Here is a 19773-nt window from a genome sequence, read left to right as displayed (position 1 = left end):
TTAGTTAGCGAAAGATCATCTAAGACAACTTCCACCATGTTTAACATTGTGTAATAGATAATAATAGATTATCTACAATTTGATACAATGTCCATGTTTTCGTGATGATCATATACTGTTAAATCTGAAAGGAGTGTATAATAGTTATGTTTAGATTTCAGTGAATATTGACTCCCTGTGTAACTGAATCCGCCGGGTTTGTATAATTATTTCTGAATAACTTTAAACTCAAGGTAAATCAAAATCAACATTTTGATTATATTTGGTTACAATGTACATACATACAATACAAGATTAGTGTAGCCTATATTCTAGAACAACACTTGATATGGAAAATTGGGGAAAGGTGCTAATGTTGCATCTATCTTCATCTCTCTAGCAACAAAAAACAGAAACACTTCAAGGCAAGAACCCAAATATGACCAATATCAGGGAAAATGCAACTTCTTTGGTAACGTGACTTCATGTAAGCAATTACTAGCACATTGAATACCACCGAACAACAGAATCGTCTCCCTTTTTGTTTTCTCATCTAATGCTGATTGGAACCCATGGCCGAATGTGCCCCTTCATTGTTTGTACCAACTTCATATTTACAAAGAGGACAGGATGCATTTATCTTTAACCATTTATCAATACATCCTACATGAAAGATATGAAAGCATGGTAGCTCCCGAAGTTCGTCGTTGTCTACATATTTTGCCAAGCAAATGCAGCAAGCCTGCAATTAAGTCATGAAAGATAAAAGATATTAATTTACAACCAACCAAGTCAAACCTGTATATACTTAATTTTGATTTTCCTTCTTTTTCCCCCTCAGAAGGTGCGCGAGGGTAACGAGAATCATTGACACGATAATTATCGAATATAGGCACACGCAAAGTTAAACCTAAACAACATTGCCTGAAGTATGAATACTACCAAACATATCCAACAAAAACTTACAGAATCTTCTCCTGATATAGGCCGTTCCTTTTCAGTCCCAGCAGCTAAAATTCCACCGTCATCTTCAGCAGTGGTATTGACATCCTCAACACCACTATTTTCATTTTTTTTCAATTTGAACTTGTAGATTGGCAGAGCGTTAATGGATTCTATTGAGGCTCCTCTGTTTGGTGAAAAATCCTCAGGAATGCCGAAGACAGAAATTATGCAAGGTAGGCAGCAACAAATTGTTGCACACAGTATAAAGGGCATGGCATATCCGATGCAGCTGAAGGTAAGGAAGACTATACATAACCTGCACAGATAGAAACCTATATTGTTAGAAGACCTGAGAAAGTGAAAAATAAAGTGAAAATAAACTGTTTGGGTTATGACATTACCTATACAATTTTGGAGCATCGGAAGGAGAAGTGTGACCTCCAAAGATCCACACATTGCCTACGACAAACCAAACTGCAAAGAAGCAATCCAAGGCCATCTTGAAATGGTCTACTAATCCATTAAACCTGGAATTTTCCAATGAACTTATCAGATGAAAATGAGTATTTCAATAAATTTGTTTTGTACTTTGGGATTCAATAACTCAGGAAATAAGCTGCATAAATTTGGTATATATGATAACGGAAACTTCCCTTTCCCAACTCACTGATATTAAAGGAAGCAAGAACAAGAAAGTTCTCCTATGCAATACATTGATTAAATCCAGATGCAGAACAATATAGAACGATGTTGTTCGGGTTCTGTATTAACTTGAATTTAACACAGAATAACTAAGCGGAAACAAGGTGTCACAATTTTTAAAAGGCTCAAAAGGTTTATAGGACTTAGTAGTCGGCTTCACGTTAATATGATTTTAGTTTTAAATTTAAAATCAACTCATCAAGCTATAGCTTGCCAGTTATATTCTAGAAAAAAAAATTCTGTAAAAACGAAAGACAAAGGGGAAACCAACAAATTTCATGGCTAACAATATTTTTAAAGAATTCACACCTAAATTTTACAACTATTTTCTCCCAAATGATACCAACAATGGATGAGAACAAAAGACAGCTTCACCCATTACCTACTCCATCTGGACTAGGGTCCATGAATCTGATCATGTTCACTGCAAGTACCCTATTTGGGGTCTGTTTGGCTCTAGTTCAGAACAAACTACACAAAATCTTGTTCTAAAATTGTTATATCCCCAACTTCTTCTAAGCCCTGAATATCATCCAAATGATTAAGAAATCTATATTTCAATAAAGCCTGACAAAGGCTCAGAATGGTTTCACCAAATGAGCATAATATCCAAATCAATTCTAAGATATGGTTATGTTGTATACTCAAATTGACTTATAATTTATACCAACAAACTTAAGCGGAAAATGTGGATTATGGAACACCAGTATCTACTCATTCTATTGTTTTTCGATATGAAGAACTTTGTGCCAAAAAAGGACAAATAAATAATTAAACAAATCTCATAACCATGAAAACAAAAGTATCAGAGCTTGCAAAAAATGAAATGCGTACCTAGAACTAAACACTCCAGGAATTCTAGCACTTCCTGCAGACAATTCTGTAGTGTGACTATTGTCGCTGTTCGAATTATGGGTAACAGATATGGCAGTATAAGTAGTTTCTGAAGGGTTACTTAAAGAAGATCCTTGAGATGATTGAGATATATCTGGTTCCGCAATTTGATTATAGTTTTGATATCGCCAGTAAAGAATAGGAAGAGTAGCAACACAACCAGCTGCATAACCCACAATCCATGCGAACAATGGGGCTTGGGGATGTTCATCACTTGACATTGACAAGACAACAACAGATGCTATGATCTGACCCACAGTGACAAAAAGCTCAACAGAGACCCATAGACCAGAATTTAGTGGGCTCCTTCTGCGATGATTGTACCCCTCTCCTCTTGTCAATGTGGAACTTCTAGGACTAAATCTAGGTGAAGCAAATGAAGCTGTTTCACGGGTATGGACATCCGTGCTGACACTAGGTTGATTTTCATGCACTGCAGGGCGTTGATTATTAGATGAGTTGGATAACCCATCATTGTTCCTTGCAATATCAATTATGTGCTGATGATCATTGCGGGATACCAGCTGCTCCATCAGCAATGGACATAGATCACTTTCAGTGTTACTATTCCGTTGCGTGTCGGTGATATCCATCTAAATTACCATACCAGAAGACAATAATACAAAGATCTTCCCAAACATTAATCTGCTTTAATATACTGTGGCAAGTGCCACAAAATCTTGCAGCACTTTGCACTATGCGTCGTAAAATATCAAGTTCTTGTCCTGTTGAAGTATCATAGATTGTTAGCAAGTCTAATTACCAAAGTACATAGTCTGTTTCCAACATTTGCTATATCTTAAAAGTGGAAAAATAAATGAATAAATGACAACTTCAACTTCAATTCATATAAGATCAGAGTCCTTCATACAATCAACCAGGATTAGCAAAACATTATGTTGAGCTGTAACCATAAAATTTTATTATAAATGGCACTACTACATGAAGAATATCTTGATCTGACAAAACATTATATTGAGCTTATATTAGCAAGAACACATTAATAATCTTGAGGGAAGAAATGGTGAATCACCCCCCCCCCCTTTCCCCCCACAAATTCCTTCTAAAGCTGTACATTAAGGCTGCAATTTCAGCGTAATTTAGATTGATAAACTGAAACAACCTAGCATCATCACCTATGAACACGGAATTAGAGGAACCAGGGTTTATGCCTTCAGGTGACTAAATAGTGACCAAAATCGAAACGCTCTCGATAAAACAGAACCCTACTTCATTCCAAATTCTAAGTTGAAAGCCCTACAAAAATCTAACATACTCAAAATTAAATTACCCCCACCCCCAAAATATAAATATATTAACTCACCCAGCCAACCCAGCAATTCAAAGGGAGAAATAAAAAACCTATTCCAAACCTGTTGAATTGTAGTAATTAACAAAATCTAACCGAAAAATAAATATAAAAATAAAAGACGCAGCATTTGCAGAGAGCATAAAACCCTATTTTGAAAATGCGAAGACTAAAGTTGAAAATTTTAGACTTGACGAGAAGGAAGAAGAAAAAAACTGCACCTGATTGAGCTGAATTTCGTTGATGCAAGAGAAGGGGTTTTCGATGCTCAACACCGTTTCTTCCCCTTCCAATTTTTCCCCCCTTTTTTTTTATTTTTTCTAACAACAAATTTACCAACCAAAGAAAGCGTTTCAGAGAGAGAAACAAAGAAGAGAAGGTGTAACGCTGAAAATAATAGCTTGTTTGAGTTGTATGCAGTGTTTTTGTTTTGGACGCTTCTGAACCGTTGGATGGGAACTTGTTTTCAATCGTACGGTTTATAATTTCAGGTTTTAAGTAGGTGATGGAACTTCAGTGTCCATGTTATTATTATTTCTGGGATATAAAGTGGGGCCACTTTTCAACCTTATCCTTATCGGAGAGTTTTTTTTTTTTTTTTTTTTGGGGTGATTATCTGAGAGTTAATACTGGAAATGTCTAAAATAGTAAAATGAGCACAATAATTATATACTTATTGGATATGTTATATTTATATAGATTATTATATTATATTAGATGAAAATTGAAAATTAATATAAAAGAAGAGTATTAATAAACTCTAATAAATATAAAATATACATAATTAAATATTTTAAATGATAATATTTTAATATAAAATATTTTAAATAATAACAAAATCTTTTATTTTTAATTAAATATAAAATATATAAATATAAAATATATGAGTATTTTTTATTCATTAAGATTAATTATTATACAAAAAAATTTTATAATATCAAAAAATTATATTAAAATAATATTTTAAACTCTAATATAAAAATATAAAATAATTAAAATTTTATTTTATATTACTTGATAAATAATTAGATTATTATATTCAAAATTTATTAATTAACTATTTTTGTTAAAGATATTATTATATAATATATTTTTTTATCAAAATATTTTAAAAATATAATTTATTTAAAATATTATATATAATAAATAAAAATATTAATATTTTAATTTTTTTAAATAGAATAAATAATATAATTCTAAATACATGCCTATTACATGATATATTTACTTATATGAGTAAGATCTAAACTAATCAAACTTAGGTAATTAAAAATATAAAACATATAAATATTTTTTATTCATTAAAATTAATTATTATGCAAAATTTTTTTTATAATATTAAAAAATTATATTAAAATAATATTTTAAACTGTAACATAAAAATATAAAATAATTAAATTTTATTTTATATTATTTGATAAATAATTAGATTATTATATTCAATACTTAACTGATTACTTTTATTAAAATTATTATTATATAATATAATTTTTTTTATCAAATATTTGTCTAAATATAATTTATTTAAAATAGTATATATAATACATGAAAATATTATTTTTTTAATTTTTTTAAAAAAATTGAATAAATAATATGTATCAACTACGTATATGTATCATATGTGTGTATGTAATAGTGGCTGATATAGGATTAATATATATTCTTTTATTCTTTAGACTCTTTAATATATATGTTACCTCATGACTCTCTCCTCTAGTCTTTCTTATTTATATTTATTTGTTGTAATATTAAGAGATAATAATTTAAATTTTATTTTAAATTTAATATTTATAGTTTCATATATATAATATTTAAATTATATATTTATAATAAGATATTTTTTATTTTTTATTATTTTCAAATATTTTTTATTTTTCTAGTTAATTTTTTAATCATTCACTAATAAAATATCATTCACTAACAAAACCACTAACAAAACCACTAATAAAACCACTAACATCATTCACTAACAAAACTACTAACACCATTCGCTCACATTATTCATTAACAAAACCACTAACAAAATCACTAACATCATTCACTAACAAAACCACTAGCAAAGCCACTAACAAAACCACTAACATCATTCCCTATCAAAACCACTAACAAAACCACTAACATCATTCACTTTCAAAACTACTAACAAAACCACTAACATCATTCGCTAACATCATTCACTAACAAAATCACTAACAAAACCACTAATATCATTCACTTTTAAAACCACCAACAAAATCCCTAACAAAACCACTTGTATTGCACTCTTATCTAACTTAGCAACGGTACATAATGACTACCATTCTAACACACCAAAGGTAAAAATATATTAAAAAAAAAATTTATTCACTCATATTTTAAAAGAACATGTTCGCACTAACATCTTCATTGATAACACCAGCTATATGGGCTACTTCATCCAAACGATAAAGTTGGTCCGGATTATCCCCATCGGGTAAATATTCTGCTCAAGCCTTTGTTGGAGTCGTACTGGGTCGTTTTCTCTGGGATTTAGTGGGCATGAATTTGGAATAGTGGTTTGAATGAGGTTACTTCGAACTCCTTATATAGGAAAAACAGGGAGTAATTTAAAATAGCCTGTTTCGAATTACTATGGGCACGACAAAATGGCTAGTTCGAATGATGCTATTTCGAATTAGTGTGTGTTAGTGTGTGTAATTCGAATCAAGGTGATTCGAATTAGTGTGTGTTAGTGTGTGTATAATTCGAGTGGCTCTAATTCGAACTATATAAAAATGTGCTCTTGGTAGAACTTTAAGAAGATTATCACATATTTTATTATATAAAGGTAGAAAATTTTGTTTCCAAAAAATATATAATAGATAAATATAAAAAATATATGTATTTTTTATTTATTAAGATTAATTATTATGTAAAAAAAATTATAACATTAAAAAATTATATTAAAATGATATTTTAAATTACAATATAAAAATATAAAATAATTAAAATTTATTTTATATTATTTAATAAATAATTAAATTATTATATTTAAAATTTATTAACTAATTATTTTGTTAAATATATTATTATATAATATACTTTTTAATCAAAATATTTATTAAAATAAAATTATTTAAAATATTATATATAATATATGAAAATATTATTTTTTAAATTTTTTATTGTGATATTACACGTTTATTGTTTCACATTTATTGTGATATATAATACATAAAAATATTACATGTTTAATATTTTTAAAATTAATTTTGTCAAAATATTTTTTTAAATTATATATAATACATAAAAATATTACACTTTTTTCAAATATTATATAATAATTAATTTTGTTAAAATAATATTATATATATTATTTTGAATAAAATGTATGTTTACAAATATTTGAATAAAAAATTATGTTATATAATAATATATTTTTAATAAATTTAACTATTAATAAATATTTTTTAATGAATAATTTAATTATTTTTTAATAATATAAAATAATTTAATTATTGTCAAGTAATATAAAATAATTTAATTTTTTATATTATGTAATTAAAATAGTACTGTATAATAATTAATTTTAATAAATAAAAAATATTTTTTATATATTTATATGTTTTATATTTATTTTAAAGTAAAAGATTATACTTACCATTTTTAAAATATTCTATATTAAAATATATTTATGTATGTATATACCAATATATTCTATATTTATAAAATCTATCAATATTCCTCTTTCATAATATCCTTTGATTTTTATTTATTAAAATCTAATGGTTCATAAAAGGTGATGCATCTAATGCATGATTGGGCTGATTTTAGACATATCCAGTTAATACTTAATAGTAACATTAGAAGATTTATTATTATTTTAACCCAAAAAAGTAAAGTTAATGTTTTCTTTTTCATTTGAAAAAGAATTATAAAATAATTTTATAAGATATTTGAAAAGTGGAAGAACATGAAAGTATCAAGTTTGATTCTTCAAAGACTTGTGTCCAAACGATTTAGTTCTTAAATTGATTGACTTCTTTGCAGTTTGCACTCAATTCGGTTGGTTGAATTTAATAACTATAATTATTATGGTAACTAGCGGCTCAACAGGCACTATCGTGCCTGTTCAGCCGCTTTTCTATTATTTTTAAAAAATTAATTTGATTTTTTTTCTTAATATATTATTCCCTCTTTAAATTTATTAGATAAGTATTTTTTATTTTAATATTGACGTGACCTTATTTATATCATATTTTATTAAAATTAAAATTACTATAAAATTTTTTTAAAATATTAAATTATAAAAACTCGCAATAGAGAGGTATATATATTACCAGAAAAAATATAGTTTAAAAAATGATAATAACATTATCCTAATTCAAAAAGAGTATACATAAACCAAAATATATGTTAGTTATTTACAAAAAATAATTTTTACTTAAATGTCATGAATATTCATATTTGTCTTCATATATTTTAAGTGGTAGGTCAAAATATGAATCTGAATATAAAGAGGCCTTCATTTTTTTATAAATAGTGAAAGATAGAAGAAATGTGAGTGCTTATTTTTTTTTTGTTTTAAATATCAAACTGTAAGAATAATTAATAAAAAATAGGAGAGTATAAAAATTATGTATTTAGAAAAAATCATTCATAATTCATCATAAATCTCGTTATCAATAACTTTTCGAGTTTTGAAAAACTATCAATTTATTGACCATAAACGTTATTAAGTAGTTTAATTATTTATTTTTAATAGTATTTAATTTGAGACCGACATAAAAATTTATATTCAAAAGACTCTTTATCTTCGTGCATCATTCCAATTGTTAAAAAATATTTTATTTTTTAAATTTTATATTTAATTTTTAAATTTTTTTAATCTTATTATTTTTAAAATTTTTAATTTATATTTTTATTATATCCCCTTACTATATTAAATATTATTCTTTCTCTTACTATCTTTCTCTAAACACATACTTATCATTATCTGATCGCCATTATTATATTTCCTTATTTTTCTTTCTCATTTTTTCCTTCTTCTTGCACCTTCTCTTCACCCGACCGTAATTAATTATTACCAAGTATTATTATCGCAATTTTTAATATTGTCTATCACTTTGATTTATAACCATCTATTATATTAACTTTTGAGTTGTTGAAGTTTCGCTAAAAGAAGTAAGACATAAAGTATTTAAAATTTTTATCCAAATTATCAAATTAACTTTTAGAACGTATAAAATTTATAAATTTAAATTAAATAAGATTTTAAACAAATTTAGTATGTTGTTATTATAGGTAACAAAATCAAAATAAAAATTTAAAAACATTATTTATAAATTAACTATTTATAAACGTTATTAAGTTTAGTTATTTATTTTTAATAGTATTTAATTTGAAGTCGAGATAAAAATTTGTATTTAAAACACTATTATTTATCTTCATGCATAATTCTAATTGATAAAAAATATTTTAATTTTCTTTTTAATTTTATATTTAATTTTTTTAAATTATCTTTAATTTTGTTATTTTTTCAAAATTATTAATTTATATTTTATTATATCCCTTTATTATATCAAACACTTTTTTTCTTATTATTATTCTTTATACACATACTTGTCATGGTTTCATCGCCATTATTATATTACCTTGTTCTCCTTTCTCATTTTTTTCTTCTCCTTCCACCTTCTCTTCACTCGACCGTAATTAATTATCACCAAGTATTATTATCGCAACTTTCAATCTTGTCTATCACTTTGATTTATAACTATCTGTTCTGTTAACTTTTATGAGTTGTTGAAGTTTTGTTAAAAGAAGTAAGATATAAAGCATTTAATTTTTTTCAAATTATCAAAATTTGATGTCAATAATCCTAAAAAACAATATCAACGTATATTACTTTTAACTAAAATAATAAAAAAATACATAATTATAAGTTTTTAAACTAATAATTATAAATTTAAGTCGCAATTTAATATAGTACATTGGGACAAAAGGCAACCATTGCTATTCATATTTGACTGCTACTATCTAAGTTTTACATTTATTTATTGTGCACATTAATTTAAGTGCAATTTATTTTTTTATTTTACATGTTTTGAAATAATGCCATTGTATTATAAGGATGAGATTAACTTTCATAATCTAATGCGAATCTTTTTATTATTTTGTTTGTTATTTTGTTTGTTCATAAAATAGTTTTGAAAACTTTTAGATTTATCGTTCTGGTTTGCTTCTTATTAATCCTCACTTAATATACTCAAATTTAATGTCTTTGATGGTGGTGAATTTTTGTAATTAGTTAAAAAATTTTAACTTTTTTTTCTCTCTCTACGATTTTGAACAAACTCAATTTTATTATTAAATAGTTTTTTAAATTCAGAATATTTTTAACCTTTTGTATAAAAATTAGACTTAATAAATTACCAAAATTCAAACCTATTCTCTTGAACTACTTTTTGATTGTATAATTGGAATTGTTTAAACGAAAGATCATTAGACCCCTAAAGTTTTTAAAGTAAAAGAAAAATACAATAAATTAAAACTTACATGGCTCATGAGTTAGAAACATAAAGAGAAGAAAATAATTATAAAGGTTAAAATAATAAAAAATGTATAACATAGTTTTTATTTTGCCACATTTAAATGTTATATGTAAATCTAATAATTAATAAAAAAAAAATATTATCTAATATAAAATAGATTAAAAATAAAAAAGAGATTAACAAAATCAATTAACAAAATTCTTATCTTAGGTCACCAGATCATTTAAAAAATCAATTAACAAAGTTTTTATATTGCTACATTTGTTGTGTTATATGTCGAACTAATAATTAATAAAAATAATATTATCCAATGTAAAATAGATTACAAATAAAAAAAAGAAATAAACAAAATATGTGTGAGAATTTTTCATTCTACTGATAGGTGTAGGCTTTTTTTTATGTGTTATATGTTAATTATGTGACAAATAAATAATATAAAATTAACTAATTTTTTTGCAATACAATTTAGGAAATTAATAAATGTCAACCATAGTACTCTATATAATTAAATATCAAATCCAGTACTCTACATAATTAATAGCTTAGATAGTTTAGAAAATTAACATATTAATGTTTTTAACGAATCTTTGATGGGTGCGAATTTTCTTGTGTCCTATATATATATATGCCAATCATATAACTTAGCCAATATGCAAAATAAATAATATTGTGGTAGACAAAATTAATAATTTAATTTATTTTCAAAGTAAATATTTATGTATTCAAATTTTGAACATAATACTCTACATAATTAATATTTTAAAAAATTTAAAAAATATTATTACAAAGTAATTTAAAAAAATAAGTTAACAAAATATTTATGGAACTCTTTCATTCAATTAGTGATAGGTAAGGATATATAAAAAACATAAAACACATATCAAATAAAAAGAAACTGTTTTCTTTCTGCATCAAATTGATAAGACAAAAAAAATATTTTTTTCTACATTAAATTGATAAAAAAAAGACTTAGTAGTATTTTCATACGTCAAAAGTTGAGAATAAATTAAAAAGACAGAGGAATGATTGAAAATATAGATTAGATAAGTAAACTAAAGAGAAGAAAAGATATAAGTGGATGTTATATGTGAAAGTAGTAACCGCTGTAAAACTGAATGAAATTAACAACTGCAGTTGATAAAGGCAATGGAAGAAGACGAAGGTGAGAGTATTAAAGAAAGGAGAATAACAGTTGCAAGAAAAATACAAAAAAGTAAAAACTAAACTACTGAAAGGATAACGTACTCAAAACAAAAGGATATAAATTAAAATTAATATAAAATTAAACAAAATATGAACATGATAAAGAATTCGAAGACATTGATAGAACAAACTATATAAACTAAAACTAACATAGAATTAAACAAAGCATGAAGATATTGATAGAACAAATAATATAAACTAAAACTAACATAGAATTAAACAAAGCATGAAGATGATGAAGAATGTGAAGATATTGATATTCATACCAGTTCATTTTCTTTTTATTTATTAGCAATTTACAGACTGTCTTACATTTTTTAAAACTGTCATTTTAGTAGGAAGTTATTGAATTTTTCAAAACAAATTTTATGTCTATTTTGTCCTTATAATTTAGTTTCCAAAATAGTTTATTGTAGGATTAATATAGTCCAAAGAATTAGACACCAAAGTCATAGTTAATTCTTTATATTGACTCTATATATTGTTGTTAGACGTATAATATATATGAAAAATAATAAATTAAAACTTACATGGTTCATGAGATAGAAAAATAAAGAGAAGAAAATAATCATAAAGATTAAAACAATAAAAAATGTATAACATAGTTCTTATCTTGCCACATTTAAATGTTATATATCAATCTAATAAATTGATAAAAATAAACGGAGATACAGTACTGGTTTCATACGTCAAAAGTTGGGAATAAATTAAAAAAGCAGAGAAATAACTGAAAATATAGATTAGATAAGTAAACTAAAGAGAAGAAGAGATATAAGTAAATGTTATGCGTAAAAGTAGTAATTGAATAAAATTTGTAACTGCAGTGGATGAATGCAATGGAAGAGGATGGAGGCGAGAGTGTTGAAGGAAGGAGAAGAACCAAACAGCAAGAAAAATATAGAAAAGTAAAATCCAAACTGCAGTGGATGGAAGCAATGGAAGATGTGTTGTTATATTTATAGAAGTAACAGAACTGTTTTCATTTTAGTGGGAAGTTAATAGAAGTAACAAAATTGTTTTCATTTTAGTAGGTAGTTATTTGACTTTTTTGTGGGTTAATGATTTTTAATTAAAAACAAAAATGTATTTTTACTATTTTGTCCATAATTTTAGTTTGTAAAATAAATTATTTGAGGGCAAATGATATCTACCAAAATTGGACACCAAACTCTAGTATTGCCTTTATATATTGGTATAGATTATTATAGTATAACGTTATGACGTTATCTATATTAATTATTGAAAGTTTAATAAATTTTAAAAAAATATCATGAAAAGTTAAAGATAAAAATATAATTAATAAATTTTATTTCAGAGTGTCATTTATCCTAAGTACGTAGTATGTGTTTTCTTTATTAGAAGTGGTTCAATTTTTAAATTTTGTTCGTAGGTAAGTTCATTTTTTAATAAAAAAAAAGGATAAAAAAAAATAAATGAGAACATGTATTTTCCCATTATATATTGGTATAGATAGATAACTTTTATTATTTTAAATAGCTGTTATATTTGACGTAGGTGAGATATATCCTAATTTTATTTTTGATTTATTATAATTATATATCATTACCAATTGAGAATACAAAAAGTTAAAAAAAATTAAATTAAAGTGTTATTAAGAATTTTAATGTTGCATTGATTTATTAATTTAATATATAAATTTTATTTTTTATTATAAAATTATTATCAAAAACTTTAATATAAAAGTACTTTTTGTCGTTAATCTTACATGACATCATTTTTTTATTTTTTTAATACAAATATATAAAAATTATATATTACGTTATATATTATATATTGGACGACGGGAATGAAATATATTAAAGAAATATTATTATTAATTACTGACCATTAATTTCTGAAAAAAAATTTTTATAGATGAATGATGTATAAAAAATTTGGAATGTTAACTTTTAACTTCATATACGATTAATATATTGTTTGATTAAGAAAGATATTGCTTGGATGGTAAACCATGTATAGTAATATTAATTTAATTAATTTTGTTACAAAATATTAATAATAAAATAGCAACCAATTATGTTATTTTTATTTCTGTACCTGTGGTAGTTCTATTGCCATGCGCTTCCATTCCTGCATTTTTAAAAAGTAAAATATAATTATTAAGAACGAATTCAATTTATAACAAAGAAATTTAAATGATGTCATCGTGTTACCCGTAACAGATTGATGATAAGTGGTAGCTCTGGCCATTTGTCTAATTGCAGTCAATCTGGCTACCCCTATATTTGTAGTTAATCGGCACCTCCACCAGTGTTTGGCATTGAAGTTGTATCAGTTGATATGGCAACTTGTTTTCCTTGTCGAATCATCTCCCGATAACTTGCACATCTTCTAGCCAGGTATTGTTGTCTCTGTTCTTCGGTCATGTTCTGTCTTCTTCGCCTAGCATAATCTGTCCAACTGGGTCGACGTTGACGTGGCTGTGAATTTCGTGAAGTTTCCATTTTTATTTGTCAGAAAGATAGGAATAATATGCAGAGGAAAAACGTTTGTGAGAGCACGATTGAAAGGAAAAGAGTCTCTTAAGAGTTAAAAGTGAGTTAGTTTTTAAAGCGAGTACTTAGTAGTAGCAGTTTTTTACAGTTTTAAAATATATCGTGGGTTGATGGGAATTAGTTTGACATTCTATCGTGGAGTAAATTCTTTCCTTGATAAAAAATAAGAAATATGGAGGATGTAGTAAGAGTTTTTTTATATATTGAATCCAGTGTATAAATAAAAAAATAACCAGAGATAAAATAGTAAGAAAAAATTGTATACCAAGTTTTTTTATATATCTGTAAATCTGTAAATTTAATTAATGAGTACACTTTTATCTGTAAATTTTGTTTAAAAAATAAATATTGGACATAAAAAATATGTAAACCATGTGTTGTAGATTTAATTATTTCGATACTTTAAATACTTTATTTAGATTATTATAATGATTGTAGTATAATGTTATTTATATTAATTATTTATTTTTTAATAATTTTTAAAAATGATCATGAATAATTATTATAAATAAAAATACATTTAATAAATTTAATTTCAAAATATTATGTCTTTTGAGTACGTGGAAATAGTTCAATTTTTAAGGTTTGTCATGAGTCAACTCATTTTGGTTTAAAAAAGAAACAGGGGTAAAATAGGAAGAAAGATTTGGATACCAAACTTCCATATCCTCATTATATATTGGTATAGATATATATGGATATAAAAAAAGTGTTTTAAGTTTTAACTAAAGAAAGCAAAGTGAAAAGAAGTTGAGCGATCACCATAAAACCTCAAAGTAAAATAAGACATATTAAAGATTAACCACTAGTTTAAAATAAGAAAAAATTTATAAAGTAAAAATTTTTATATTAATATTTTTATTTGAAGATAATAATTGAAATTTAAAATATTTAATTAAATTATTATTTAATAATTTTTAACTATTAACTTAATATAATTACATGTCAATATCTTTCGATTTATAAACTGAATAGTAATTAATTTTTTTTAAGAGTTGGTTATTGGTCAATAAATTATTATATGCATAATGTGAATTTCAAACTCCTAATAATATTTAAGCAGATTAGTAAATTAATCACTAGACTAACCTAAATTGATTGACTTGTATTATTATTGTAATTCCAAGTTTTAAAAGCTAAAATAATAAAATAATATAAAACATGTGACATTTGGGCTTCAATTTATTTTAGGCTAGTTTAGCTTATAAACAAAAACATGTGACAGTGTGACACTTGTGGGGATATATAATGTTACTTTTTTTTTTGTCAGGATACAATGTCATTTTAAATTTTAGTATTTTGAATAGCTAAAAGCCCAAAAGAGAAAAGCCCTCAAATGAGCTGAAATTAAGCCCAATATATAATTAACCCATTTGTATAATGTATTGTTGAAGAAATGTATGCAGGTCAAATGACAATTTTATTTGTCTCACTTGGAGCTGCACCTAATTTAAATTGGTTTAATTATTTATAATTTTATCGAATTTTTAATTAGGTCCTTATACTTTTTTTCTTTTTAATTGGGTCCCTATATATTAATTTTTTTTCAATTTAGTCCTTATTAATGTTAAACGTAAAAAAAATATTAGTAAATTATGAAATTACTTGTATATCCTTAAGACCCAATTGAAAAGAAAAAAAAGTATAGGGACCTAATTGAAAATTCGACAAAACTATAAATATTCAATGAAAGATATTCCTATAATCCCTATTCAATGATTCTACAACATGAAAGATATTTCTATAATTCTTTTTATTTTGTTACTATCATTTTTTTGCTTGTTTATATACAAATTGTACTAAAAATACTTTCTCTTTTTTTTTTTTGCTTTTAAAATACCTTATCTTAAGAACATACAGACAATAAAGAATGGATAAAATGAAACAAAAATAGTAGTATAAAATTCAGTTTTCATCATTCAAGTATTTATTATGATCATGTAACATTTTACATTTGTGTGGATTCATAGAATATAGTTTGTGTCTTTATTATATCATGGTACACTATAAAAAATCACAAAGCTATGTAATTTGTGTTATTGAAATTTGAAATCTAAAAACGAAAATCATAGAAAACGTAATTTCAATGTAATACAGATAATCTAGAAATCAGTTCTTGTGTTGAAGCCTCCCACAACCAACATAGGAATCAACAATAAAGAGCAAACTTGAGTTCATCAGGTGTCCCAATAAAATAGTCTTTTTCACCTAAAGCTTCAACCAAAGCATAGTAGCCTGCTTTCAAAACAAAGGAAGTCGGAGTAGGATCATCCTTGTGAGGTCCATTCATCTCTTCGGAATTCTCCGGTCACCACCATATACACCTCTATTGTTGAAAACAATCACTACCATAGGTAACTGGTACTGAACTAAAGTCTGGATTGAAAAAAAAGATAAGACATAAGGCAATACATATTTTTTCAAGTATCGACAAAAGATAAGACATATAAGGCAGCAGTCCAGAATTTTCACTCCAGATTCCTGGATTAAACGATTACAAACATCATCAATAGTCACAGACTTGTTTATAATTTAGTTTTCAAAAGAAGGAATTCTTGCAAATAATGCCGACAAATTCAGGATAACAAGATTCGTTTATAATTTACATTTACCACTACTCAGTACTCACTAGTAACTAGTAGAAAAAGTCTCCTATGAATTTGGATTTTAGGTTGGCGCATAGTAATTACACCAACTTATGTAATTCTCTCTATCACAGAACTACTAGCTATGGACAGAGAAAGATAAAATAGTTCATAGAAGATCCTAATTCAAAACAATGGCGGTAAAAATTTCATGTATAGACTAAAATAAGAACCATTTCATTATATGATGATGAAAATATAACTAAAGATAAGGGTATTAATCCATGTAACACAATGGAAGGACAATTAAATAGATAAACATAAGCATGGGTTCAGTAGTATCTACCTTAACTTCAATGGCATTAAACCTGAACCTCGTCTTAGACTCTGTCTGAGCCAACACAGTCATACCTACATCCATGGTGTTTGCACCCTCAGACACCATTATCGGAGCCGGCTTCTGACTCCAAGAATTACATTCTTATGATACTCATTGGCATCAAGAAATTGAATGGCATAACATCCTTAGCAATCTAAGCCTTCATCTTTGCCGTCTCCTTATCCAGAATCTCTACAACTATTTTCGCATTACCAACCAAACCCAAATGAGGTTTCCTCAGCTCAATCTTTTTCTCACTAATATATATAGAAATCATTACATAAAAATTTAGAAACCTTAAACCATTACATAAAAAAAATTTAGAAACCAATTCAAAAAATAAGTATTCAGAAATCGTTACCTGTTTTGCAGATCGAATTGTTTAAAAAAATAACTAGAATTGTTTAAAAAAACTTATTTCTATATAGTTCTTCAAACAAGAGAATCCATTTGACTGACAAAAATTCAAAAGTATATTGAAGGTATGAATTTTTTCTATATTCAGGCTAGAACAAGCAATACATATTTTCTCAAGTATCAACAAAAGATAAGACACAAATAGTTCAAAATTTTCTCTGCACACTCCTGAATTAACACTATGCCTCATGATATGTTATGCTGTTTTATAACAAACTTTTAATTAAATTTTTTTTATATATCTTATAGTCCTTCAAGTTTATAATTGATGAAAAAAATCCACAGAAATGTCTTGGAAATACAGTGGTAAGCTGACAACTGACAAGTAAACTAACTTACAATCTGAGAATTAGCATCACTTTCTTCACTACTACCTTTACTTGCTATAAGTTCGTAATCTGACCTCAATAAAGTTAACAATGACATTCATGTCAGATTTAACATCTTTCAGAGCTAACCGCGCTTCTAAAATTATTGCATTGTACCTGGGGAGAAGATAAACAAAAGCAACCAAGTCTCAGGACAATTCAAAAGTAACAAAATACCTTTCTTATTTTGTTGAGGCATACAACAGTTTTAACCAGAATTACAATCTTAATCCACATCATTTAATTGCAATAATTCATATAAAATTAGTGACATTAATTCACATACTGTAGAGGATTCTTAGCATCTTCGTCATTTTGAGAGGAATCACCTACACCAACAGAAGGATCAGGTTGATGAATCATAGTCGTGACAGGGTAGCATCTTCCCAAAAACAACAATAGCATTACCAGCAACAATTGGGTAGCAGCAGCAGGGGCCGCGGCCTTATTCTAGGAATCCTAGATTTTTCTTTGGATCCTTGAGTACCATTGCTAACGCTCAAATTTCGCCACTTATCCTAAATTACCACAGAAGAACAAAAATTAAAAATCCTAAACCCTTGACTTAGTTTTCTCACACTCAAATTTCACCATTTATCCAAAAAAACAAAATACATAAAAGGGAATTAGGCACATTGCGATGAAATTTAAAACCCTAAATTGAGATAAGATGCAAAATTGAAAAGGCTAATTAGGAGTATTTTGCACCTTGAAGTTGATGTTGGAACGTGAACTGAGAAAGGGTGCAAATTGGAGATCTTTGAGAATTTGCTTTTGATTACCCATTTTCGATTTCGTTCTTCTTTCTTTCTTGAATTCTTCAACTCAATGAATTCAGTTTAAGAGAAATTGGAGGTAACCAAGACTTTGATAGTGACGTCTGTGTTATGGAGTTGCTACTAACAGTGCAGAGCAGTGCAGCATAGACCAAGAACGACGGACGACGACGGATGCTCACACCGCCAAGGACGACGACAACGTAGATGGATGACGACACCAGCGAACAGAGGAGAAATGCCACTGACTTCAAGCGCTGGCTAGGGTTCTACAAAATGTCAAGGGTAGTTTTGGAATTTTGAAAAATCAGAGGTGGGTTTAGTTTTTTTTTTTTAACCCAATTATAAGAATATTCGATTTTTTTAATAGAATATTCTGTTATCTCAAATGATTTTGTCATGGAAAGTACTAAATTGAAAAAAAAATTAATGTCTAGGGACCCAATTGAAAAGAAAAAAGTATAGGGACCTAATTGAAAATTCGGTGAAACTATAGGGACCTGCAGAGTAATTAAACCATTTAAATTCTCATGAAGGAATATAAAACCATGTTAATAGAATAATAGTAGAAGTGGGTATGTGAGTTGATGTGTGTTGTGTAAGAAAAAAATAATAAAAAAAGAAATGTATCATATTCGTTAATGTCCAAAAGAGACAGAGAGAAGAAGAAGAATTGTTAGAAGCAAATATGGATGCTTCTTATTGGTATATATGCATAATCATGATAATTATTTTTTAATATTTAACTAAAATTGGAGAATAAAGCTAAGCAAGGCTTTAAAGACCGATGATTGAATGATTTATATGTTTATTATCATTATATTTTGGCATATTGAAAATTATTATTACAAGTGAAAAGAAAAAAAAAAGTAAAAGGGACATGATGACAATATATATGTATTATGAGTTATTACAATATATTGTTAAATAATAAAATCAACTTTAACTCTTTAAGTATATTCTAAAAATACATTTTTATTAGGAACGCTAGACACAAATACACTTCAATCATTTAATGAGTTACGCGTGCACAGTAATTATACACTTCAACAGACACATTCACCCTTTCGATTATCAGTGTGTGATGTTGTTAGTTTGAGTGGACACGTGGCTCTCTTTACTCATTGCTGGCACCTTTAGTTTGAGTGAGCTGTCCATTTAGTGCCAACAGAAAAAACTTTTTATTTTAAT

The 19773-nt window shown here is 26.3% G+C and overlaps 1 protein-coding gene across 2 annotated transcripts; it reads right to left on the bottom strand.

Moving 5' to 3' along the window:
- Nucleotides 1–234: 234 nt before the first annotated feature.
- LOC107614650 (RING/U-box superfamily protein) lies at nucleotides 235–4232 on the bottom strand. 2 transcript variants are annotated; one of them, XM_088498471.1, is made up of 5 exons: nucleotides 4051–4232; nucleotides 2461–3245; nucleotides 1326–1451; nucleotides 946–1240; nucleotides 235–721 (listed from the first exon to the last, which is right to left on the bottom strand). In XM_088498471.1, exons 2-5 carry the CDS (start codon nucleotides 3111–3113, stop codon nucleotides 533–535), a joined length of 1263 nt encoding a protein of 420 aa, XP_088354597.1. In that variant the 5' UTR covers nucleotides 3114–3245; nucleotides 4051–4232; the 3' UTR covers nucleotides 235–532. The 2 variants fall into 2 exon arrangements, with proteins under 2 accessions (XP_088354597.1, XP_088354598.1); XM_088498472.1 differs by having other exon boundaries at nucleotides 2461–3602; nucleotides 3741–4212.
- Between the last annotated feature and the right edge of the window lie 15541 nt (nucleotides 4233–19773).

The sequence above is a fragment of the Arachis ipaensis genome, chromosome B9 (genome assembly GCF_059453495.1).
Source record: "Arachis ipaensis isolate K30076 ecotype BB chromosome B9, ASM5945349v1, whole genome shotgun sequence".
In the NCBI taxonomy this organism is placed as follows: domain Eukaryota; kingdom Viridiplantae; phylum Streptophyta; class Magnoliopsida; order Fabales; family Fabaceae; genus Arachis; species Arachis ipaensis.
The sequence above is the reverse complement of the archived record's forward strand: the minus strand, read 5'-3'. Positions and strand labels throughout refer to the sequence as shown.

What these genes read in the sequence shown, in the direction of transcription:
- LOC107614650 (XM_088498471.1), bottom strand. Translation starts at nt 3,113, where the DNA reads ATGGATATCACCGACACGCAACGGAATAGTAACACTGAAAGTGATCTA. An exon ending in CCTGGAGTGTTTAGTTCTAG is followed by an intron (nt 1,452 to 2,460) that starts GTACGCATTTCA and finishes GGAAAATTCCAG; the next exon opens with GTTTAATGGATTAGTAGACC. An exon ending in CTATATCAGGAGAAGATTCT is followed by an intron (nt 722 to 945) that starts GTAAGTTTTTGT and finishes ACTTAATTGCAG; the next exon opens with GCTTGCTGCATTTGCTTGGC.